The 24886-nt window shown below is 53.7% G+C and overlaps 1 protein-coding gene across 1 annotated transcript; it reads left to right on the forward strand.

The window, feature by feature from the left end:
- IGFBP2 (insulin like growth factor binding protein 2) lies at positions 1-23808 on the forward strand (the record flags this gene model as incomplete). Its single annotated transcript, XM_021702987.2, has 4 exons — positions 1-250; positions 20749-20978; positions 21735-21875; positions 23308-23808. Coding segments are annotated over 4 exons (786 nt in total), but the record flags the coding sequence as incomplete, so codon positions are not given.
- Positions 23809-24886: the final 1078 nt, after the last annotated feature.

Here is a 24886-nt window from a genome sequence, read left to right on the forward strand (position 1 = left end):
TCCGGGGTGGCCGGCGACGCCCGCGCGCCCTGCGCCGAGTTGGTCCGCGAGCCGGGCTGCGGCTGCTGCTCCGTGTGCGCGCGGCTGGAGGGCGAGGCGTGCGGCGTCTACACCCCGCGCTGCGCCCAGGGGCTGCGCTGCTACCCCCACCCGGGCTCCGAGCTGCCCCTGCAGGCGCTGGTCCTGGGCGAGGGCACTTGCGAAAAGCGCCGCGACGCCGAGTACGGCGCCAGCCCCGAGCAGGTTGCAGGTAACGCGGACTGGGCCAACTAGTTCGGAGAAACTTGCAGGGCAGCGGAGCGCGGGCCGGGGGCCGTTCCGTGGGGAAGAGTCGTGCGACGGGAGCGCCGCGCCCGCTTTAGCGGACGGACAGCGGAGTCCTCGACCGGGTGTGGGCGACTGCGTGGGAGGGGGACCCGAAAGTCAGGCCCGGGGAGGGGAGCTGGAGTTAGAGCGTGCGGGAGAGCCCTGCCTGCTACCGGTTTGGTCGGGATAAACGGGCAGAGAGGAAAGGCATCCCTGATACCGTAGTCTTCCCCGGGTGGAACGTACCTCGACTTCTGTTTTGGAGGGGGGATTTCCTGGGGAGGAGGGTGTTGGCCAGACCCGGGGGAGTAAAAACTTGAGACTTATTCGGGGCACAGCTTGAGTCGGGGACCGCCGACCGAAGGTTCCTGGAAAGGTCCGGTTGGAGGACGCTGCTGGGGGGCGGAGGCTGGCGGGTGTCAGTGACTTCGGGGACGTCTGGTGAGAGCGGGGCTCTAGGAGAAGGCGGCAGCTCATCGAGGGACTCTTCTGTCTGGGATGGTGAGGTGGAAAGAAAGGAGTTGGTACTTTGTAGGGTGGGTTGCTTAGGGGAGAAATGCAAACGGGCGCTGCTCTGTTCCGTGGAGAGCGAAGGCCCGTGCTTCTCTGTTGGGTGGAACAATAAAAGGGGGGCATCTGGGAGACTCAGCCCAGCAGTTCAGTCCGTGTAACTTAAGCCGGGTCGCCGGCTGCAGTCCCGGGGCGGGGGCAGCCGTGCTGCTCACTTGAGCATCTGGGCCCCAGGGCGGAAGGCAGGACGATGCCTGGGCGCTGGACCCGGCTGCTCTGACCACGGGGAGGTGTTACTCCCGGTCCTAATCCGGGGGGGATTCTTCCTGTCCGGTGGAACTGGGGCCCTGCGAGTCTTTGTAAGCGATCCTCATCCCCCCCGCCCAAAAGGTTTCTGAGGGACACGACCAGGCAGTCAGAATCTCACTTTTGGTTTTTGTTTTTAAAATTACAAAAGCCTCCTGCCCCAGTGGTCTGGAGGAGACTGTAATTATTTTCTTTCTTCTTGGAGACAGTTGGGAAATGTGTCCACTGCCTGCTGCTGTTGTTTTAAAAAGCAAGCGAGTCTGACCAAGTTCCTCAAGCTTTTAAAAAATAGAAAGGACAGAAAAGGGATAAGTGAAAACGTTCTTGCTTGCTTGTAACCTTCTGTGGTCATAGTCATGTCCCCCCGCAACAAGACCCTCTGCCCCCCACCTTCCTCTACCCAACTATTGTTTTTTCCCTGTTTTCCTTGGGAATGGAATTGGGGGTCAGAGTTGAAATCTTTCTTCTATTTCTCTGGCACATTTTGACCTTGAGTGCAGAGCCAGTTAGGGCTTCCTCGGAGGGAGCTAGCAGAAACCCTGAGTCCCTTTCTTCTCCCTCCGCTTGCTTCCCTTCCTGCCGCCTTGCCTCCAAGTTAACCCTTCCCTCCTGCTTCTCTGAGAAAGTAATAATAAAAGGAAAAGACTTGGCCCTGCCTTCCTCCTCCGTGGCCCCCTCGCGCCCGCCTCCCAGCCCCCCCACCAGGGAGGTACTGTGCTTTTTGAGCTGAACTCTGACAAACTAAACATCTTCCTCAGCAGGATGAACTTTTCCAAAGGCTTCCAAGTTCATAGACTCGTTTGGATTTTGACCGTCTTAATAAAGTGCGTGGTACAGATCCTCCCTAAACCTTGTACTTTTTCTCACCCTTCATCCTTCTCACTGGCAGCCTGAAAACCAGCTCTCCTGCTTCCAAGCCCCAGAACAGATGCGGGGGATTCTCCCCATTCACTCCTCCCTAGAGCCCGAAGGGGGGAGTTGTCAGGGGAGCCCAGGGACAATAGGGTGAGTTCATGGGAAGAATGTCACTCTGGATTTTCTGCCTGGTTATGGGACTCCTTTCCGCCAGCTAGCCCCAGCTGCCTCCTCAGCCTTCTCCTCCCAATGCCCAGACAGACGCCTTCCGCATTTTTCTCTTGTGCTCCAGCCTGTGAAGAGGGGATGCTGGGGGTGGGGGGTGGGAACTAGATGTGGAAGCCGGGTGGGCACCCTGGAAAGAAGTGACCCAGAGGTGTGAGGAAGGCTGGGCGAAAGGGGGCACTGCAGGGAGAAGCCTGGGCTGGCAGGGGTGCAGGGAAGAGAGGGACATGTTTTGAGGCTTCTGTGCAGGAGAGGGTCTTGGGCTGGGACAGGGATGTGGCGCTGCCTGGTGGAGAGCCCTGGGGTCCCAGTTGGGGGGTGGTGCACAGAATGTGGCCCAGAGGAGACCAGAGCACTGAAAGCTGCAGGCTCCCCCCTCCATCTCCCATCCCCTTTTCTCCCCTCTCTGAAGAATGAGCTCTCTCCCATCCCAGACTGCATTCCTCTTTGAGCAGGTTGCTTTTGAGAATTTTAAACATACCCTCTTATTTTGAGGCAGCAAACCCCAGCAGTTCCGGCTTTGCTGTTAGCTCTTTTGTCTTTGTTCCCAGGACTCAGGGGCTGTGTCGCTGACTTCCTGGGGACGGCTGGGATACAGGGGGTGGGGGTGGGCACATCTGCGGGTGCTGAGCCTCCATCCCTTGGGGGTGATGGGTTGGGACTGGTTGGTTCAGAGAAACTCAGAAGTCAGACTATGGGTTGGAGTAGGTGAGTGAGCCTGGAAGAAAAATGGGAGGGGGGGCACCCTGAGATCTGGGGAGGTCTGGATCTTAACAGTGTGTGGGTGTGTTTGCTGGTGGAGTGGGCAGAAGTGCCTAGAAATGTCGGGGTAAGAGGAGGAAGTGGGCTCCGTTTCAGAATTCAGGGCCGGCGGGGCGGACTGGCTCCCTCAGCATCTCCCCTGCCTCCTTCCCTGCCGCGTACAATGCCTGGGATTATGCCGAGGGGCGGAGCCGCCCAAGTGGCCGTCTGGCCGGCTGCACATATAAAGGTGCTATAGAAATGTGCAGGCATTCAAAGTCCCAGGGCAGGCAGGCGGGCAGGCGGGCGGGTCTGAGGAGGCTTTGCATCTGCAGTTGCTGGGGGAGCAGAAAGGGGGGCAGAGGCGAGCGCTGATTTACAGTGGTTCAGTGCAGCTTCAAAAAAGGGGAGAAAAGCAATGGGACTTCTGGCTCAAAGCGCTGCTTTGCATCTTGTCTTGCATAAATTTGCATACTGAGTTCAAAGTCGTAAAATAGACTTGGGGAATGAGTGGGACCCACTGTCACTGATTGCTAACACCACTACCTTCCGCCACCCTCCCCCCTTCTGGACAGAACACCCAGAACTAGCTCTGCTAAGCTGCTCCGCCTGAGTCACCACGGTGCGTTGGAAGGAGGAGATGGGGGAGCTGAGAGCAACTGCTTCTAGGTCTCCGGGAGGGACACGTGTCGTTCCTGGGCCACCAGGCCAAGCGGGGTGTGCCTGTGTGCACTCTGGCCTCGGAGGGAGGTCTGGTCTGGAGGCTGTGGCTCTCCAGGTCGGAACCAGCCCTGCAGGCAGTGTTGGGCGGGCTGCCTCCATCTGCCATTGTGCTCGGAGGGCTGGAATTTGAGGAAGTCGCAGAATCAAGGTTTTTTGCCTGCCATCTCTTTAACTCACTTCCCGTGTCCACATTGTTCACCATGATAGTTCCCTTTGTGCGGTAATAGATTCCCATCCATTCCTCTGACAAGGTATTTGAAGAAGCTTTGAGAGAAAAAAAATCCTGTGTAACAAGGTCAAAGGACCTTATATTAAAAAAAACAACAACAACAGGACTAAGGAATCTCTGAATTAGCATAGGTGGTGGTGTCTGGGGGAAAGAAGAATCTATGTGTTCGTGACCACCGCGAGGGTCTATCTATGCAATGGTTCTTGGCCCATTTGGACTATTGAGTTTCCTGGCGGGAAGAGGGAAGCTTAGATGGTTCAAAGATTTAGCTTACCTTAGCACTGAGCTTTAAACTAAAATTTTCAGGCCAATCATTCCTTTGGGTTAGGGAACTCCGTGGAAGTGAGTCCTAGAAAGACGTCTGCAGGTTACTTGGGAGCAGGAGCATATTTGGTCCCCATTGTCCAGCATTCAAGGGCTTACTTAGAATCCCGGTACTGTAGCCCATTTATCAGGTTAGCGTCTAGTCGGGTGTCACATTAGCTATTCTCTGCCATAGAAAACTGGATGCACAGTTGCTAAATTTTGATATGAGGAAGTTCCAAAAATTCTTGGTTCCAGTGAAATGCAAAATAGGATGACAGTACCGGGGGGGGGGGGGGGGGGAGCACAGCAGGGGCTGCTGAAGGGAATGAAGGAGGAGCAGAAAATATGCAGGCTATGCCCACATTTGGTTTTGTTGTTGACCCTCCTCACATACGACAACATGGTACCACCACCACCACCACCACCACCAACAAAGGGCTTGGTTATTATTATTACTATTTTTGAAGAGCCTCCATCACCAGGGACTGCATATCGTTTCAGTCTGTCCCTTCTTAGTGTTCCCAGCCTCCTTTTCCTCCCCTGCTTTCTCCATGTTGCTTTCCTATCCACCACCCCCGCCCCCGGTCCCCTGGCCCCCATGGCTCCCCTATGCCTCTCCCGCTATGGCTGGGTCTTGAACACCTGGCTGGATGCTAAGGCTTGAGAAATGGCATGGAAGATAGATCTACCCCAGCCTTCCACAGGAATCCAGGTAGGTGGCGACCACGTAGGTGATGGGGATCAGAGTGCTGGAAACAAATCTGATCCTGAAATGAGGAGGGTGGTTGGCCGCAGTACAGGGGCTGGGCTTGGTGGGGGTGGGGTGGGGTGGAGGGGGGAAGTGGCCATATCCCCAAGGGGCTTTGTGCTGGGGCTGCTCCCCCTGCAACCGAGGCAGGGAGGAGCAAGGTTATGCTTTTAAGTCACCAGGGGAGCTGGTGTTCTGCTTGGCAGATGTTCTAGGCCTTTCTACTCCTTGCTGTCTCTGGCCAGCATTTTGCTGAGGTGGCAGGCACCTGCCAGGGGTTCGGTCGCCTTCGCATCTGTCCTTGTTCTATCATGAGCTGGCTTCCTAGCCTGCGTTGTCTCCTGTCTTTCCAAGAGCTCTGTGAGGGAGAGAGGGAGGCTTTTAACCTCTATTTCACAGGTGTGGACTCTGAGGCTCAGTTAGGGGACGCCTGAGCAGGTAAGTCATGAGAGGCTGACCTTCCTTCTGTTCGCCTCCACCCCCGTGGTCAAGCAAGGGAGGGGGGCTGTTGGCGGCAAAAGCCTTTGACCCTGTCAGCCAGAAAGTTTGTTCCTGGACACCTGCCATGTATGGGCCAGGTTTGCCTATTTGCATTCCCTCAACTCCACTGGGCGGCCCAAGGCCTGGGGACTTCAGAGAGGGAGGTGACCAGTGTGCAGCAATCGGGAGAGACAAAAGGATCCCGGGGGAGGGGTGGTGAACAGAGCTGGGGGGCGGCAGCCTGGCCTGTGCCATCGTGGGAACCGGGGTCCCTTGCAGATCTGACTTGGGAGAACCTGAGTGCTGATGTTCATGGGCCTTCCTCAAATATCAGTTTACCTGTTGGTGGAACGGGGATGACTGTCTCTCTTCAGTGGGGTGTGTTTGAGGACAGCTGTGGTGCTGGCAAGCGTCCAGCACGCTGGGAGGCCGCACTGGGCTGTGTCGGGCGGGACATGCGTCTCCCCGGAGGCTTTAGCGTGGTGCTTCGTGGCCCCGTCGTGGTGTGAAGTTGCTCTGGCTCAAAGCCCAGTTACCAACCACATCCTAGCCACCCAAGGCAAGAGATATGTTCTCCCTGAGCCTCCGGTTCCTTATCTGTAAATCAAATATTGATAGCACCAACTCCATAGGGTGGCGCCCGCAAGTGTGTGTTTGTTGACAGCTAGATAATACAGACAAAGCTAAGTAAGCACTTTGGTTTTTTTTTTTTTTTTTTTTGTAATCACTTGCTTTTCATCTCTTCACCTATAAAATGGAAATATCCATACCTCTGGCCTACTTGCAGGGACCATAGTTGAGCTGTTTGTAGAAAGGGTAAGGCAACTGTACTTTAAATACAGTATAAGTGGATTTGTGTCAAACAAGTGGTCTGAGGTAAGCAGGCTTCCGTTTTTTAGGGATGAGTTAGGCAGTGCTCTTTAGGGCCCATGCCCTGATGTCTGGGGCTGACCGTTCTTGGTCTGGGAGCTTCACCCTTTAACGCCTCAATTGGGGCTGGAGGGACTGTGGGGACAGAAGTGGCCCCAGGGTTGGGTCACTGGGTACTTGTGCGGGCTTGCTGCTCATAAGCTGGCGACAGGGCTGAGTTCTACCTTCACCCGGCCAGCCAACCTTTAGGACCCAGCCGTCCAACTGCAGGTATTCGGAGGAGCAGAGGATCCCTGAGGCCACAGTTCAGGGGTGGGAAGCTCCTTCCTCCAGGGACAGCCCTCTACAGGAACCCTGCAGGGGCCCAGGCTTCAGAACAGTAGGGTCAGGTAGGAGCCAGCCTGGTCTTAGCACACTTAGTACCTGGAACATGGACCAGGGTGCGCAGTGGTGGAGTTGTCCAAGCCAGGGAAGGCCCCTTGGCACCCATTTCCTGCTCCAGGAAAATGGGCTTTCACATCTATCCTGTCTGAGCCTCCGGTGCCAGAAAGTTGAACGTGATTCTGGCAAAGACATTGGATGTTCTATCCAAAAAGTGACGTGTCCTTACTACGCCATCTGCAGAGTGGACCGCATTCCTGAGTTGGGGAGCAGCCTTTCATTTCGAAGGGGTTGGTGGGTTCTCCACAGGAGTGCTGGATTGGGGGGGGTGTTGGGGAGAGAGTTTTCTGGGCACTGAGCTTCTTCCTAATGTCTGATTCCATCTGTGGTCCCAGAAAGCCCTCTGAGTGACCCCCTGTCTGGGCATAATGATAATGACTGTGTTCTGGAGCCTCTGCTGAAGGGGAGGCCCCAGGAAGCAGAGAAGGGGGATGCTTGAATCTTCAGGGTCAGCAGAGGCTTGTAGTGAAACCCAGGACGGTTGGGACAAAGCACAGTATTTGCCACTGGGAATCTGAGGTGGCCAGTTCCTTAGACTCTGAGGGCCTTCAGGATTGTGGGGAGGGGGACACAGAGAGGAGAAGCCCACTTTACAGATGGGGTAGTCAATTCAGAGAAACTTGTTGGCTTTCAGGTTCCAGGATAACTGCTCCCCACCCCCACCTCCACCTCCACAATGAGTAGAGTGTCTGGGCTATGGATTTTTTTTTTTATCCTCCTGGAAAATGGACCATCCCCCTATACCCCTGCCCCTCCTTGGCCACTCCTGTCCTTTATTTAACAAAGCCAGGGAAGATCTGCTCTGGCTCAGCTCCTGGGTGTCAGTCAGGGCGCAGAGGGAGACCTTGCTCAGAAAGCCGGCTCCCCCGGAAAGAAATACAGAGTCGACTGTAGTCAGAAATTGTTTCTCTTCCCCCCCCCTTTTTTTAGTGGGGGGTGGGGGCACTTGGCAGCCCGTGGGGCCCCTTCTGGCCGCCAGCCCCACATTTCCTCCTGGCTGTTGGGAGGCAGGGCAGGAGAAGAGATTGGGGAGAAGGGGCAGGGCCTGGCTGGCCTCCAGCTGTAGTGCAGGAGAATTGGCCCACGGGCCCCCGTTCAGTTGGCCTGAGCGGAGCAGAGCCTGGGGTTTCTAATTAGTGGGTGGGAATAGGTGTGTCAACCTGTGTTTCATTCAAGGAGCTGAGTCCTGGGAGGCGGGAGGTCAGGGAGGGAGGGCCTCAGAGCCCAGGAAGGCCTCAGCAAGTTGGGGAGGTGGGACTGGGACGGGGGCTTAGCGTGTTGAACCCCTGAAAGGAGTCAAGGAGGTGGGGCCTTCTTGCTGGAGGGATCTGAGCTGGATTGTGGGCTGCAGTGAGCAAAGGGTCTGTCCCAAGGGGTAAAGGACAAAATAATGATAATTAAAGTGCTTTCTTCTAGACATCATCTACTTTGACCAAAGTGCCCGTAGGGTTTTTTCCAGCTCTGTTTTAGCCTCAGGATTCTCCCCACTTGACAGATGAAGAAATTGAGGCTGCATTCCGGTTCCAGTGCCGAGCAAGGCAAGCACAGACCGGAGTGGAGTCTGGGTCTCCAGATGCTCAGCCCAGGGCCCCATTCCCTCAGACTCACGCATGCAAAGCAGCTGCGAATTATATATTGCTGCTGGAAAAGCTCCTTTGCCCCGGGGAGCTGGTAATTAAGGCATAACTTCTCAAAAATGTTCCTTTATGCAGCTCCCCAGGAAGTTTCTTTCAGGTCTATTGTCTTGACTTCTGGATGGAGGTGCAAAGTTGCCTCTGGATGGTGCAGTTGCTTTCTAAAGTGCCTGAGGCCAAGATAAAATGAAAATGGCAGGCCCCTCGGGCCCTGCCCCAACAGCTGCCTGATAAGGCTGGGTAGTTTCTGTAGCAACAGTGGCAGGAAGTATGGCAATTGGGAGGAAGGGGAGCCCGGTTGGGGTGGGTGTACGGGATCAGAAAGGCTTTCCAGGTGGGGTGGGGTGGGCTGGCATCTGACTGGCAACTTCCCTCCCAGGGAAGACAAGGTCCCCTCATGAGGGGACGAGGTGACAGGGAACAGAAGGAATAGAGCCCTGGGGTTAAAAGCTTCCGGTTGAGTCTTTCCCTAGATGACGCTAATGACCGGACACCATCCTGGCTGGTTAAGAGTTATGAAGCCGAACAACCTGGATTTTGTGTTGGCTTTGCCATTGACGACGTGACTTTGTGCAGTTGACCTTGAACACTATGGCTTTTTTTTTCTGATCAAGGTGAGAGGGAATAAGAAATTATCAACCTCATGTGATTGCTTGATGATAAAACAAAGTTCTGTACACAAAGCGCTTAGCACAGAAACTCTGATAATCAGATGATGTCATACTGGTTCTCCTTCCTTCTTCCTCTAATCTCAACACACAGAACAGAAGGAGAAGTCCTGTTTTCCCGTGTTTTCTGATTTGCCAAGTGTATTAAGAACAGGGACTGAAGGATCCAGTTCGGAGGAATGGCTTCTTCTGTGCGGTGTGGCTTCCTTGGATGTCAGCCCTTGGCTTTGGAAAGTCCAGAATGGGGTTAGTGGTAGAGGGTTTTGCAGTGGGCAGTCCTGGCCTTTGATGCCACGGTCACTCATGGTTCTGCCAGTGGTTGAGAGCATGGCCTGTTTATGCGCCAGAGGTGAGGATTCTCCCTTGAAGCTCTGCGGGTTGTCTCTGGTTCTGTTTGCTGCCTCCCGGCCAAGAGAGCACAACCAAGGAAGACCCCAGATGTGATGCCGTCTTCTATCAGACACAATTAGTGAACTTTTAGTTGAAGAAAAAGAAAAGCACGGTGACCTATTTAAAGATACTTATTTATATTCAGGACACTTCTTGTGCTGGTTTTGAGAGTGTGGCAGGCAATCCTGGACATCTTCACAGGTTTTTAGTTTCTGTTTGCACCCTCCGGGTTCAGTTTGTCAGGCCCGCAGTCTCTGGGAACAGTTGGGGATGGAGAAGAGGTGGGCGGAAGGGGAGGGTGGGAGGAGACGAGTGGGTAGGACCCGGTCTCTTATCAGGTCTCTTATCACTCTGGGAGGTGGTCGGTGGGGTCATAGCCTCGGAATGGAGTGTAGGGACAGTTGTTTGAATGTGGGTCCCAGGAGAGGGAAGCGTCTTTTCTCTCTCACCTCCTTATTTCATTTGCTGACTGCCTTTTTTTTTTTTTAAACTCCTGGTCTCTTTTGCTGCTGTGGGGCCTAGATGGTGAGGGAGAGGCCAGAAAAGTGAGAATTAAATACAACACGATACTCCAGGCCGGAGAGTGGTGGGATGGTCTTCGGGGAGTCAACCTGATGTTTACACACTGATTGAGCGCATACCGTGTGCAGGGTGCGAGAATGTAAAGACGCAGTTGTCCCGCTACTCGTAACCATGCTTTTTCATCCTGGAGGGGAGCTAGAGAAGCATTTCATTTTATTTAAAACAATTTTTTTTTAAGATTTTATTTTATTCTTTTACGTCATCTCTGTATCCAACGTGGAGCTAGAACTCATGACTCCCAAGATTAAAAGAGTCGTGCACTTTACCGACTGAGCCATTTACCAGATGCCCCAAGAGAAGCATTTTAAAAAGTTGAATATTAACTATGAAGAAACTAAATCAGTAGAGGTGTATATAAATTTAATGCAAGTAAACGGGGCAGTTCTTTTAGTCTTTTGACCAAGGCTTTTGGGAAGTTCTCAACGTGAAATAATGAGAGCCCTTGCTGGTGAATAGAGTCACAGAAGGAAGAGAATCAGGTTTGACGGGTATCTCCTTCCGACTCAGAAGAAGAAGGCACCATCTCATTCTTCCAGAAAAGCAAATGGAGTGCACCAAATGTCCTTCCTGCCCTCCTTTCATTTTTTCATACTTTTCTTTAAAGCGATGTGGAAGCGAAGTCCAAATTTGCATCTTCAAGAAGCTCCATCCTTTGGAGGAAGAAGAGAAAGCAGGGACCCAGGCTTTTTGCCAGTGCACTCTGGTTAGGGAGCTGTGAGGGAAGCTGAGTCAAATAAAAGAGTGCTTTGCTCAGGGATGCCTTCATAGTCTCGGTCCAGTGGCCTTTGGACACTTGGAAGCCATATTGTCCTTCCTCCTTGAAAGGTTCCTCCTAAACTCTACCGGAGCAAGTCTGCAGTTCTTTCCCATTTGCAATGTGTTACCTGGTTCAGTCCTTCCCGTGGAACTCTTGGGTGGCTTCTATCCTGGATCGCTTCTGTTTCAGTTTAAGGCTCTTACCTCTCTGGGCCTCAAGGAGCTGGAACAGGTGCCTCTCTTCCACTGGGCATGACTGGCCCTTGGGCACCTGCACCACGCCACACCTGTGGGCACCCCCGGGGCCCTGCGGGCTGTGCCGGGATGAGCTCGTCCCCTTGGCTTTCTATCCTCAGGCCTGCACCATCTTGATTTCTTCGTTGTCCTCTCTTTGACCCTGTGACTGTCTTCCCCTCTCTTTTGGGTCTTTGCTCTGACTCATTTCCTAGTTCTTCATGCCGCAGAGACCTGGCCAGGAGCCCAGGATCAGTTTCTGGCAGGCAGGTGACCCTGGTGACACTGCTGGCCTCAGAGTGCCAGTGAAGTTGGCCATGTCACTCATGTTCGGCCCTCTTGCACCCAGTGGGCTTTCAGAGGCACCCCAAGTTTACTGATACCTCTACTTGGCAAGGAGAGGGAGGAGTGAGTGTGATGAGGGAACTGACTTTTAAAGAAAATGGTTGCAGGGTGCCCTCTGGCTCAGTGGATCGTGTAGCTCTTGATCCCCTGGTTGTGGGTTCGAGCCCCACGTTGGCTATAGAGATTACAGATTACTTAAAAATAAAATCTTTAAAAAAATAAAATGGTAAAAATGCAGACAAGTAATAGGAATCATGCAATAACACCAGTCTGCCCCCCAGAACTGGGAGTGGTGGACATTTTGTCCTGTTGGCTTCACATGTCTTTAACCGACTGAGCCACCCAGGCGTCCCAGCTTCACGTCTCTTTAAAAAAACGTTTCCCAATGGCCTTCCTTACCAGCCTCTTGTTGCTGTCCCTTGTCCCAGAGGCAGCCACCAGCATGCATTCCTTTGTGTTTCTGCTCCTTGGCTAAACAGATTTGTCAATAGATGGCCAACATCTAGAGTTGTTCTCTGAAACTAAGTTACATGTGCAAAAAGGTCTCATTCTGCAACTTTTTCCCTCTGTCGATATTAGGTCTGGAGATCTGTTCATGTTGGATAGATCACAGGAGTGATTACAGGTCTGAGCAATTCTTGTCAACTGCTGTGTAGTGTTCCATTGTACTGACCCTACTGAACTTACTTCTCCGTTCACCTGCTGCAAGGCTTCTGGGTCGGGTTGCTGGTCGTGTTTTGCCATTACAGGTAATGCTGTAATGCACATCGTTGTGCACATGTCGGGGAGATGTAGAGTTGCTGGATCAGGTACATTCTTCCTGTTCCTGTAGCCCCTGCCCCAACTTTGCACCGAAGCACACTCTCTACTCCCTTGGGCTTTGGGCGGCTAGGTCACCTTGCCACGTTCTTGGATGGCTTTAGTTGAGCCAGAGGAGACATGTTTGGGACCCGTGGAAAGGGGTGAAAGCTGATAATGCTGTTTGCCCTCTTGCTTTCAATTTCTCTGGCTCTTCAAGGACAGCCTGGCTCACAGAGTCCCAGGGGACCTTGGCTGAATTTGAGCCTGTTTTTGTTTTCTCAAACGGTGTGCCTCAGTGCTGACCCGCCCCAGGTCTTTGTGATTCCAGGAATGACCCTGGTGTTTATAAAGCAGCCCATTAGAGAGCACACAGGCAGGGAAGCTCTGTAGAGGCTGTGCTGTTTCTGCTCACTCAGGGGGAGCCCGAGAGGAGACGGCGTCGTGAGGGCATGCTCTAGAAATCTCCATGATGTTTGGCCAAGAAGGGGCCCCCTGTGTGCATCCAAGCGTGCATATGTGTCTGTTTATGAACCCATGAGTCTACGGATGGAAAGAGCTCTCGAGGCTGTATCTTCCCAGAGTGTGTATGTGAAGTCCTATCTCTTAAAAAGAAGAGGCATCGTTCTCCCATCCCCAGGAAGTTCTTCAGCAAACTGAGGCAGGAGAGCGAGAAACGCAGAAGAATGGGGTCTCGGAAATGCCAGAGCTTGGAGGGGTTGTTAAAAATCCCCAGAGTCCTTGACCTTTGCCCAGGCTTGCTGTGAACCCTAGGGGGCTGGAGTCCAGGACCAAGTTCTTCAGATGATTTCTGATAAACAGTCATGACAGGGCACCGTTCCCCTAATCTAACTCCCTGAATTTATAGATGAGCATGTTGAACCCTACACATCGTGACCATGCAAGCTCTTTTTTTTTTTTTTAATAAGTAATCTCTGCATCCAGCGTGGGGCTCGAATTCATGCCTCAGAGATCAAGACTCATGTGCTCTACCAACTGAGCCAGCCAGGTGCCCCCATATATTGAAGCCTACACGTCTTAAACCCCTGTTGGGCATCACTCAGAATCCCAGGCAGGGTGCTAGCATTGGGATCAGAACCTTGCACACACACCCCCCCACCCATTGGCTTTCAGGCCAGCACTTTTCTTCCTGCTGGGCTAGAACTAGTTAGCCAAAGTTTTGAACCCAAGAGGTGGCGTTCTGAAGGGAACCCAGAAAGAGTTCAGGATGGCTTGGCCAGCAGTGGGCTCAATGCCCTGCTTTCGTGCATAATCTCTAGTGGCATCCATTCCTTCCCTGCGTGAGCGTGGCCACTGGCCGTTCCCCTCCCCGGAGTTTCAGGGCTCAGCCACAGCTCACTGGGCGCTAGGCCTGCCACTCTTCCGAGTGCAGGATGACGATGCCCAGGTGAAAGTGACCAGTGCCTGCTCCTGTGGGACACAGCCTGGATGATGCCTGGATCGGGAACATCTGAAGAGGCTGTTTGCAGCTATTTCCTACCACAAGGGGATTCCTTTTGTGCGAAAGCCACGCTGAGGGGCTCCTGGTCTGTTGCCAAGAGGGTTTCTCACCGAACGTGGTGGCATCTGAGAGACATCAGGTTTGCTTTGCTGGCGCTGTGCACTGAGCAGGGCCTCCGAGGGTGGGAGAGAATGGGAAGGGAGCTTGGAAGGGAGCTGGGTGTCAGCAGGGGGTAGATGGGCTGACCAGGAGAACATCATTCCCGGAGCTGGAATGTGCCCCGGGTGCCAGCCTCCACCACAGCAGACGTCCATGTGCACACTCTTCAGAATTCCCCCGTGAGAGGCCAGTGTGGCCTGCCGCCTCTGACCTTTAGAAGAAAGGGTGGAGGGAGACACGTAAACAAGGCCACTTCCCCAGAGAGACAAAGGACCTCAGCTGAAAAATACCACAGAAGCTTCCCTTCCTTCCCCACCCACTGTTAACTGCTGCCTGCCTCCCTCCCCCCACCTCCCACGTGGCCTGAATTATCCACCCCAGCCTCGGTGGCCTGTGTTACTGCACACGGGGGCCACAGTCAGCCATCCAAAGGCGCTGGCTTCAAGTTCTCTTCAACGAAAGCTGGGTCCCCTGCGTGCTGGTGAGTACCAACAAGCCTTCTCTCCTCTGTGCATGCGTGGTCCTTATGAGCTCCTTCCCCTCCCCCCCTCTCCCCCTCCCTCCCTTCCTCTCCTTCCTTCCCATAAATTCTGTGAAGTTAAAGTAACTTAGGCAAATCCACGCTTGCCCAAGGACTTCCATCAGATGGCAGAGACCTGTGATGTTCAGCGACATACAGAATTCATATGATCAACAACATCAGGCTTTGGAAGGAACATGCAGATAGTATTGCAGAACTTTCTCATAACTCATCTTCCCCACATGCGTATGGCCGTCCTACAGATCGGGTCTCACCCACCCTTGCCTGGTGCGTGTATCTTCCATTTACCCATTTAAGAAATAGATCACCTGTCCGCACGTTTCTTCCGGAGCTTGATTTTGCCAACACTGGGCAAATGGTAATGATAAGTCGTAGCCCTCGCTCGACTGATTATTCACATTTTTCACGCTGGAGAAGTGAGAGTTCAGAAAGGTTAAAGGGTTTGGCCAATGTCACAGGTGAAGCAGAAGCAGCAACGTGGGGAGGCCTCTTGACTCCTGGAGTTCTTTGCCCATTTGACTTTGTTAATGAATTGTCCACTGCCATATGGATGTTAACGGAGAAGTTGTCCACGAGGGAGGAGGAAGATGGGAGTTAGCATTAATTCTTTTGCCCAACATGTGTCAAGATTAAGTGCACTTGGGGAGAAACCAACAAAGCAGGAGGCACGTGAGTTCTGTGTCCAGTGAGAGTGGAACCGGGCAGGCGGCCAGCCTCCCACTGGCCCATTGCTCGGAAGGGAATCCCATTCTCACAGGGTCTGGAATGCCGGTACCTATGGAAGGAGGTGAATCCATAGGAGGGAATGACAGGTTCGGGGTCAGAGTAGATCCTTTCTGTGGGGCCCCTGGCTCTTAGATTTCCAGATCATCAGGAAGTAGGCTAAGGAGAAGGTGGGAAATGGCTAGGTTTTCTTCAGAATAAAGACAAGAAGAAAGCAGGGAGGCATAGTCATCTGCTAGGAAGATGTGGCATGTTCTGGGGGAAGTTCCCTTTTCTCGCCAGGCCTGCATAAGGACAGAGCCTCACTCACACTCTAAGCAAGAAGAAGTAGGGGGTTGCTTCTAGATTTGGGGGGCCTATTTTCCTAAGAGGGCTTTGAGGTTTTCCGTAGATCAGGAATCGCCAACTGTCCATTGGAGCACAGAGGTCAGAGCATTGCACTAGGAGGAAATGTGGTTTCACAAGAGTAAGAATCTGTCGAACACAAGGGTTTTCATGCATCGAGTCAGGTCGTCGGTGCTACAATCCAACAAGATGATGTCAGGGAAAAAAAAGGCTAAGCCAAAATTAAATTTGAAAACCAGGGTATTAATGAGTAGTCTGGAATGCAGAATGAAGGTGCAAAGCTCTTTCTCCTGGAGCGGTAGCTTCCAGCTGCCCTCCGGGGCCACCTAGTAAGGCTGGGTCAGAGGACAACGTCGGGACCCCACGCCGATTGTGAAGCACCTCTGTTGATGGCACAGAGGTGGTACATACTCCTCTAGACCAGGTAGTAGTCCTGGGCCTCGGGTTTGCTGTCTTTAAAATGGGGCAACTCGTCCCTTGCCTCTCGTTGTCCTTGCCTTTCTCAACTGAGCTCCCCTCCAGGTGCATGAGGTTGAGAGTATACACAGGACGCGGGACACAGGACGGGAGTTCTCACGCTCCAGGCCCTCTGTGGTCTCCCCCACTTGTCTTTGGAAAAGCTTTACCTTCCATATATAGTCAGCAAACTCCGTGCTTCAGTGTTGAACCATTTCCTGGGGCGCTACGTAGAGAACAGCTAATCCTTAGGCGAAGATCTCTGGGGACCCAGGAGGTCATCTCTAAGCCCTAAGCCTTTTCTAGTTATGACATTTGGGCTGCTAAGAACCATTTCTTAGACTGACCTTTGCCCTGCAGCCCACGGAGCTGCATACATAAGTGGTTGCATAATAAATATTCTGAACCTCACTCTTGGGCAGGAAAAAAACATGCAACTTGGTATTTTTGTTCTGAGGGCGAATTCCATCTCTAGTTGGAGTTCTTCATTTGGAATGTTTTCCTTCAGACCGCTCCTGTCACCTATAGGGGAATGTATGGGAAGCACTGGGTAATAATGTGATGATGCCCTTGTGCCTGAGTGTCGGGCTGCCGCGTGGGTACTTCCCCGAGTGTGGGGGGAAGTGGGAGCCCTTGAGAGCTGGCTCTGTGTGCTCCTACCGTGTGCCTGGCCCTGTGTCTGCGTGCAGCATCTCTGGGAATCTGGCTGCCCCCTGGAAGTGGGTGCTGTTTGCCCGTGATTTATAGATGAGCAGTGGAGACACAGAGAGCTTAAGTAACGTGTCTGGGGCTGCACAGCTAAGTGAACACCTGGGATTCAGGTGATTAGACTTTGGAGCCTGAATTCTTGAGCCTCTCTGGCTGGGAATAGAAGAGTCAAGGAATCAAGGCCTTTCTCAGTCTGCAAGCTTGTCTGATCTCTACCCAGTCAGCTGTCTCAGTCCCTTCCCTGGGCTTGGACCTCAAGGTGTGGAGCGTCAGCATGTGCGTCAGCAAACGGGACCCATGGATTTCTTCATCTTATTGGCATGTTCGTTGGCAGTGTTGGGATCAATAACGGAATGGGATGAAACCTAGCCTGGAATCCAGGTGGCCTCCGTGAGGGCGGACAAACTGACCTTTACTTCAGAGAGATTGGGGCTATCTCAGGATAGGAAGCTAATTCTGTCCTCCTGGGAGCATACTGCCCCATTGGCCCCCATCTTCTGGGGCCTGGCGCAGGGCTGTGTTCAGATTGTGGACCCTGGACGCCTGAGCGTTTGTGGCCCTTCCTCTACAAAAAGATGTTAAATCATATTTGATAACTGCATTTTATAACCGTGCATGTATCTGTATCGTAGATTGACTTTTTAAAAAAATTTACCTAAAAGCATATTTTTCCTTTTGATTTTTTAAATTTTTAATTAAAAAAAATTTTTTTTATTTATCTGACAGAGAGAGACACAGCGAGAGAGGGAACACAAGCAGGGGGAGTGGGACAGGGAAAAGCAGGCTTTCCGCTCTGATGTGGGGCTTGATCCCAGGACCCTGGGATCATGACCTGAGCTGATGGCAGGTGCTTAATGACTGAGCCACCCAGGCACCCCTTCCTTTTGATTTTAAAATAGACCCCCACATTCCCCAGGCCCGTGGGTGCTGTGCCTAATGACAAGCCAGCCCTGCCTAGAGCCTGCAGGCCTGATGCATATTTACCTGGGTGCATCTCGTTAATCTAACGTGTTTTCAGATACCTTGTTCTGAGCGCTAAACGTGGGCTGACCTCTGGGACTCAGCCAGAGGATGCTGCTTTGTCCCCTGTCAGTGGTCCGAGTGCCGGGAGAGCTCGGGGAAGGGGGAACAGCATCCTGGGAGTCCTCTGGATGCCTAGGGAAGACCTCCTGCCTCCCCCCCCCCCCCCCCCCCCCCCCCCGGCTAGAAGGTGGACAAGTGGGCCCCAGAAGTGTGCTGGGGATGGAACCGTGGTAGAGGGTCTTAGCAGAGGGAGGCGAATATAGTAGAGCTCGGATCTGCCTTATGCGGGGTCTGGGGTCTTCAGCACAGGGCTGGGGAACTTCCAGGCCTCTGGATAAAGCCTGACTTCTGAAGGGAGGTTTTTTTGTGGGGGGGCATTTTTGCCTCCCCGGGGCTATATCTTTGGTTGTCAAAACTTCAGGAGGGCTCCTGGCCTCTGGTGGGTAGAGGCCCAGGATTCTGCTTGGCATCCTGCAATGCAAAGGACATCTCCCCAGTGAAGAATCCTGGTCCCAGTGTCCGTAGTGCTGAAGTCGGGAGACAGGGTGCTTGATGAAAGTTTGGGGTGGGTGGATGGGTCTAATTGAACATGGGGGTACAGAACTCCCATCCAGCTTGGTAGCAGATGCTTCAAATAGGCCATCCCCTGCGGGTGGTGCTGGGGCTTCTGGAACAGGATTTAATCTGTGGTTGGTTTGTTTATGGCAAAACCCAGGCTACCCGGAGCCCCTGGGGAAATAGCCATTCTAGAGAGAATTTTCCAGGTTTCAGAGGGCTTACTCATTTAAATATTTCAATTTTTATTTTTCTAAAGTTTAACAATTTTGGGTAGAAGTCGTTTTTTTTTTTTTTAAATGCTGAATACGTGACATGTTAACCCTCTCCCCTTTCTGGACATCCCAAGGTCATTGTCATTATCCACACAACTCCTGTCTTGGGCTACACGATATGGAAGTCCTCAGGGGTCATCGGTGGGTGTAGAGTTGTTTGTGATGCACTAAATATACCCAAAGTTCTTATGTTTGTTTTTTTTTAGTGTCCTCTTTTCTCCCTGCCATTTGATACTTCTCACCACTGTCCACAGGCCTTCCTTCTCTCTCCTTTTACTTTTGTTGATTTTATTCTGTGGTGGCCTTGGAAACCAGACATCCAGAGACCAGGCTTGCTGGAGCCGTGCTCCTGTGAACCGGCAGTGTTCTTCCTGGGCTGAGTGTCCCCACACCTTGTGAGGAAAGCACTTGAACTTGATGACACATAGATGTAGTGACCGCTGTTTTGATGCTCAGAAGCTTCTCTTCCTCTGCTTCCTGGTTCTTGGTCGGGTTCCACATTGCCGAGGGAGCAGATGACGGATAACTGAGGCAGTTGCCGTCTTCGTCATCATCAGAGTAATATCACCAATAGAACACAGGGTTTCTGTGTTCCAGGCCTTGTCTTAACTGCTTTACCTGTAACATACTCTCAGCCGTCCTGTATCTAACAGTTCAGATAACAAAATGGAAGCACGGAGACGTTGTATGTGCTGGACAAAGACAGCTGGTATAAAAAGTCGGGAAGCTGGGGTTTAACCCGAGCATGTCCTACCAACCAGGGCTCGCTAGTCTGGAGATCACATGCTGGCTCTCTAAAGGAATGCAGCCTCAGCTGGTGAGGACTGGCCCCAGGAGTCAGGTGGCCAGACTCCGCCTGGGTCTTCTGGAGCACACCCCGTGAAAGTATATGTCAGTTCCCCAGGGTGCGCAAGAGTGTCCCCATCCCTTAGTCGGCGAGGGAGTTCATGAACGCCACAGCTTGCAACAACCCAGAGCGGGCATCGTGGCCCCCCTTTTACAGGTCAGCTCTTTCTACCGTGAAACACTGCCCAGGACAGTGGCCATCTGAGTGCACCATGCTGTGCCCGAATTCGGAGGGGACCACTGGGTCCTAAGTGCCTCACCTGAAACCCTTGTGTAGAAATATTGTAAGAGCCATTCAGTTAGGTTATCGGGACTGTAAGTATTTGAAAGCACACAAAAGGGAAGAGAAAACGTGCAAAATTTGTTTAGAGACACCCCCCCTGCACGTCTAGGTCTTGTTGCACCTGCAGGGAAGTGGCTCCAGGTGCCATGGTCCGAGGCCCTGTTGGCTCTGCTGTGTCCACAGGGGCTGTTTGAGTCCTGGCCCTCCTAGAGCCCGTGAGGACTTGTCTCCCTGGTTACAATTCTTCCACACCCTACTTTCCGCGGGGCTCCCCTGGCTGGACCGACCTGAGCCAGCGTGAGCCTGTGGTAGCTGGGGGCTGCTCTCCTGGCCCCCTCCACCTGAGCTGTGCACTCAGCAGGAGGCTCCCCCTGTTGTTGAGGGACTGGTGGTTTAGGAAGGTTGAAAGAGACTTAACAGGTGCTCCTTGGAGAGGAGAGGCTCCGTGCTTTGCGGTAAGCGGAAAGTACAGAGTTGAGCTGGTTCCTGTTCTCGGGGTGCTCTGAAATGTGTCTGGTGGTGGCGTGCGTGGACAGACACGGAATGAGTCCGGGCCGCTGGGGGCAGTCCTGGAGCGGCTTTGGGCCTGAGTCATGAGGGCACCACGAGGAGGGGGCAGGTGGGCAGATGAAGAGTGATAGGGGTGTCAGAAACTGCAGATTCTGGTGGTGGCTCTCCCCGCTTCTCACTCCCTCACCAGACATGGCCTGGCCCGGGGATCTCTGGCAGTAGTTTTAAAAAACGGACCCAATCTGTGCCCTTTTAGGCCACAGATGATGAAGACCTTCACCTGGAGGTTCTGGCGGGTGAAGCTGGGAGGTCTTTCTAGGGGAGAATGATGGCTCCAGAAGGACTTAAGCCCATTCCGTGGTGAGAACCTTGCAGACACGTTTCTCCTTCCGTGCTCCTCGGCACCGCTCCGGATGGAGGCAGAACCCACTAAGCCTCCCAGGAGTTTTGCTGGAGTCAGAGGGGCCCATGTTCCCATGCCAGATTCGTGGTCTCCGTCTCTGTGTGCCCTGACTTGTGCATCTGTCGAAGTTGGGGTAGCGCTCCCCACCATGGGTAGCCGCAAAACTGAAATTGGTTAGCACAATCTGTAAGTTGCTTAGCACAATTGCGTGGGTATCCATCATCTCCATCTTCAGGGCTTCGGACCGTCCCTGGGGGCCCCACCGCTCTGGAAACAGCACCTAGAGTTCTCCTTCCCTTCCTCTCTCTGCAGACAATGGCGACGAGCCCTCTGAAGGAGGCCTGGTTGAGAACCACGTGGACGGGACCGTGAACCTCTTGGGCGGTGGAGGCGGCGCTGGCCGGAAGCCCCTCAAGTCAGGCATGAAGGAGTTGGCGGTGTTCCGGGAGAAGGTCACCGAGCAGCACCGGCAGATGGGCAAGGGGGGCAAGCATCACCTTGGTCTGGATGAACCCAAGAAGCTGCGGCCGCCACCTGCCAGGGTCAGAGGGGCCGGGTCTGCTCGGAGGGGTGGGAGGTCTCTTGGTGGGGGAGGACACCCAGTACCATCCATGTCCTACTGTAGGCAAAGCACTTTCCTTTCTGGTTCTGCCACTGGCATGTTTGGGGACCTTCAGGCTCATCAGGGTCTCTTTCGGGGCCCTCAGTATCTTTGGCTATGAAAGAGCCTGGGTGTCTGGGTTCTTGAAGTCCCGTCCTTCTGACACCTCCACATTTCTGCTTGGCTTCAGGACATAGGCAAGGAGATGGATGCTAGAGATGGACATGGACTCACTTGAACTTGCTCGAGCTTGCTGGGATGTGTTCCTCTCATTCGGCTGCCCCCCCAACCCCTCCAGCTCAGCTCCGTTGTCTTGGGTCTTGGTCCTGGTTGGGTTGATGGAAAGGAATGGAGGTTGGCCCACTGGGTCAGGGTAGAGATCCTCCAGAGACCGCCACTTGAATTCACCTTTCCAAGTAGATCCCATTTTGGCCCCTGAAAGCCATTAACACAGAATGAAAGATGGGTGAAAACGCCCATCCATGTGACTTTCTTTAGGGGCTGGGGTGTAGCACGATGACATGTTAGTGAGCACTTTCGGAAGTCCCTGGTTCCACCAGCTAGCTCTGTGGCCGGGGGAACATCCCTTCCCTGCGCATGAGCTGCTTTCTGAGGTTGTACCCAGGACCAGTGTTCCGTGAGCGCAGTCCCCCTCTGAACATCCTCTTTGCCCGTCTGTCCCTGTCTGCGCCCACAGACCCCCTGCCAGCAGGAGTTGGACCAGGTCCTGGAGCGGATCTCCACCATGCACCTTCCAGATGAGCGGGGCCCTCTGGAGCACTTGTACTCCTTACACATCCCCAACTGTGACAAGCACGGCCTGTATAACCTCAAACAGGTGAGAGAGGCTATCCTTGGCCCCGAGCCCCGGCCGTGCCTTGCTCCTGCCACCCCGCCCCCCATCATCCCCTGGGGTCTGAGAGCTGAGGGGGGCACGGGGATACCAGCTGCCAGGCCTGTCGGAGGCTGACTCTACTTCCTCGGCTACCTGCCATCAGCCCTTGGTGTCCAGCTTGGGCGGGAGCCCCTGGGAGAAGCGATGCGGGGTTACACTAATGCTTCTCACTGTTTTATTGAGCATTAGAATCTCCTGGCAGGGACTCCTGGGCCTTACCATTCCAGAACCAAGAGCTTGCATTTCTCACAAAGTCCCAGGGATTGCTGATGGTCCATGGAGCACACTTCCCGAATCACTGATTTAAACCATTGAGAAATCGCCTCTGTTGACCCCCTTCCCCCCCCCCCCCGGGGGAGGTCTCACTTCCCTACCTCCCTCAGCCCAGGCAGGCATCTTGCCCCTCGAAATACCAGTCTAGTTCAAAGCTGTGTGTACACGTGTCCTCTAAGTGTAAGCCGACTACGACATTTGGAGCTCAAAGGAAGAAATAGTGATCTCTGCTAATGAAAAACAGGCTGTGTCCTGTCCCTTCCTGGTAACTAAAGGGATTTTCCATGGTCATTAATTAGTTTATGGGGAAGAGCAGGGACCCTGAGACAGGAATTGGCTGGGTTCTGCATCTCAGCTAGGCCTCTTACTAGCTGTGTGACACTGGGCAAGTTACTTAACCTATCTGTGCTTCCTTCTGATCCTCTGTAAAGTGCTGAAATAATGGTACCTGATCCACAAGGCGGTTGTGCGGATTAAATGAACGTGTATGCTAGATAAAAACGGTAGGGGGCGCCAGCTGGCTCAGTCGGAAGGGCATGCTACTCTTGATCTCAGGGTCGTGAGTTCGAGCCCCACATTGGGCATAGAGCTTACTTACATAAATACATAAATTAACTTAAAAAATGAGAGCTAGGAACTGTAAGTGAGCAGCGTGTAGATGACTCCCACAGTGCAGGGCCCACACTAGGGCCGTGCTAGCGTTGATCTCTACCATTACATGCGGTTTTCACTTCACACTATAACTAAACCCCGGTCTGCTGGGTCCCGCACTGGGGGGGACCTCCCTGCGGGTGGGCACGGAGTCTTTCCAACTTGGGCATCCCCCAACACCTAGCTAACGTGGTCCGTGGGCCAGGAGCACCCGCGTCACGTGGGAGCTTGTTAGCCAAGCGGTTTCAGCCCTGCTCCAGACCTACTGAAGGGGAATCCGCATTTTAGCGAGATCCCTGGTGCATGGTCAGGATTTCAGTCAGGGTTTCTCAGCACCGCCCTGCAGTGCTAGTTTGCACGCCCTGGAGCTGCTCAGCAAACCTCAGGCTGAGTGAAGGGAAGGAGAGGGGCTGGCTTCAGGGCTGTTCTGCACGTCCTCTTCTCTCCTCAGTGCAAGATGTCTCTGAACGGGCAGCGTGGGGAGTGCTGGTGTGTGAACCCCAACACTGGGAAGCTGATCCAGGGAGCCCCCACCATCCGGGGGGACCCTGAGTGTCATCTCTTCTACAACGAGCAGCAGGAGGCCCGTGGGGTACACAGCCAGCGGATGCAGTAACCCCCAGCCAGCCGGTGCCGGGCACCCCCCGCCCCCACCCCCTCTCCAAACACTGGCAGAGAGAGGAGAGCCTTGCGTGGTGGGTGGGGAGGGTTTTCCAGGAGTGTTGACACGTGTATTTATATTTGGAAAGACCAGCACCGAGCTCGGCACACCCCCGCCTTCCCCCTCCCCAGCGGGAGCTGCCTGCACCCTCGCCTTCTCCTGTCCCAGCTGGGGAGGAAGGGTGCTTGCAGGGGTGGAGCTGGGGGCAAGGCTTGGGAGGGGGGAAAAAGAAATTTTTATTTTTGAACCCCCGTGTTTCTTTTGCTTAAGATTAAAGGAAGGAAAAATAAACCGTGTGTCTTTTGCCTGAGTCTTTGGGGCTTCCCTGGGAAAGAGATCTGGGGTCTGCCTGTCTCATCTGTCCAGCTCTGTCCCTGACTCCTGGGAACAGGGCCTGGGAAGGGGCAGGCACGGCTTTGGTTGGGTTGGGAATGAAAAGGATGGGTCAGGAGGAAGGGGAATGTCCTCCCTCAAGTGGCCTTGGCCTAGGGAAACTTAAAGCCCCCAGTCCAGGCGAAATCCTCCAATAAAACCACAGGAATCTGGTGTCTCCCCCTGGACTCCCAGCTGAATGAAGCTCGGGCCCCTCGGTTGCCCCTGGGTGGGCACTGAGGGAGGAAGGTAGAGCGAGTGCCTTTCTCTCTCCCAAGTTCAGGTGCATCACAGAGGGAGGCAGAACAGGGAGACCCTGGAATTGCGGTCTTCTGGCCCCTAAAATAAGGAGGGCTCCCTTCTGTGCGGGGGGGGGGGGGGGGGGTGGGGTGACAGCCCCAGGGCCTTAAGGAAAGGGAACGGGGCTGGTGTGCGCCAGCATGTTCACCACACTGTTGCCTGAGAATTCAGGTGCTGCTCTCCAAGGGGCCCAAGTAACTGGCTTCTAGAACAGCAACGTTAACAAAGACTGACTACACATGCGCAGATGCGGACCCTATTTCTGAAGCAGAATTTTTTTTTTCTTTAAAGATTTTATTTATTTATTTGACAGACAAACAGAGAGAGGGAACACAAGCAGGGGGAGTGGGAGAGGGAGAAGCAGGCTTCCCGCAAAGCAGGGAGCCCGATGCGGGGCTCGATCCCAGGACCCTGGGATCATGACCTGAGCCGAAGGCAGATGTCTGAAGCAGAATTCTATGCGAGAGCTCAACCACTGTGTTCTGGGGGCCCCTAACCCCTGGCGAATTGCAGGGGGCTCTTCGACGTTGCAGTGGGCCACCAGGAAAGGAGTGCTCTGCTCCCTCCTCTCCCTAGCACAGGGCACAGAGCCCCACCTTTCACGGTAGTCCCTCTTCCGTGTCTGGAGTCTGACCCTTTCCTGCCGGGAGGCGAAGGGAGGTGGCTCTGCTCCACCCATAACCCTCCTGACCTTCCT

Source organism: Neomonachus schauinslandi, chromosome 3 (assembly GCF_002201575.2).
Source record: "Neomonachus schauinslandi chromosome 3, ASM220157v2, whole genome shotgun sequence".
Lineage (NCBI taxonomy): Eukaryota > Metazoa > Chordata > Mammalia > Carnivora > Phocidae > Neomonachus > Neomonachus schauinslandi.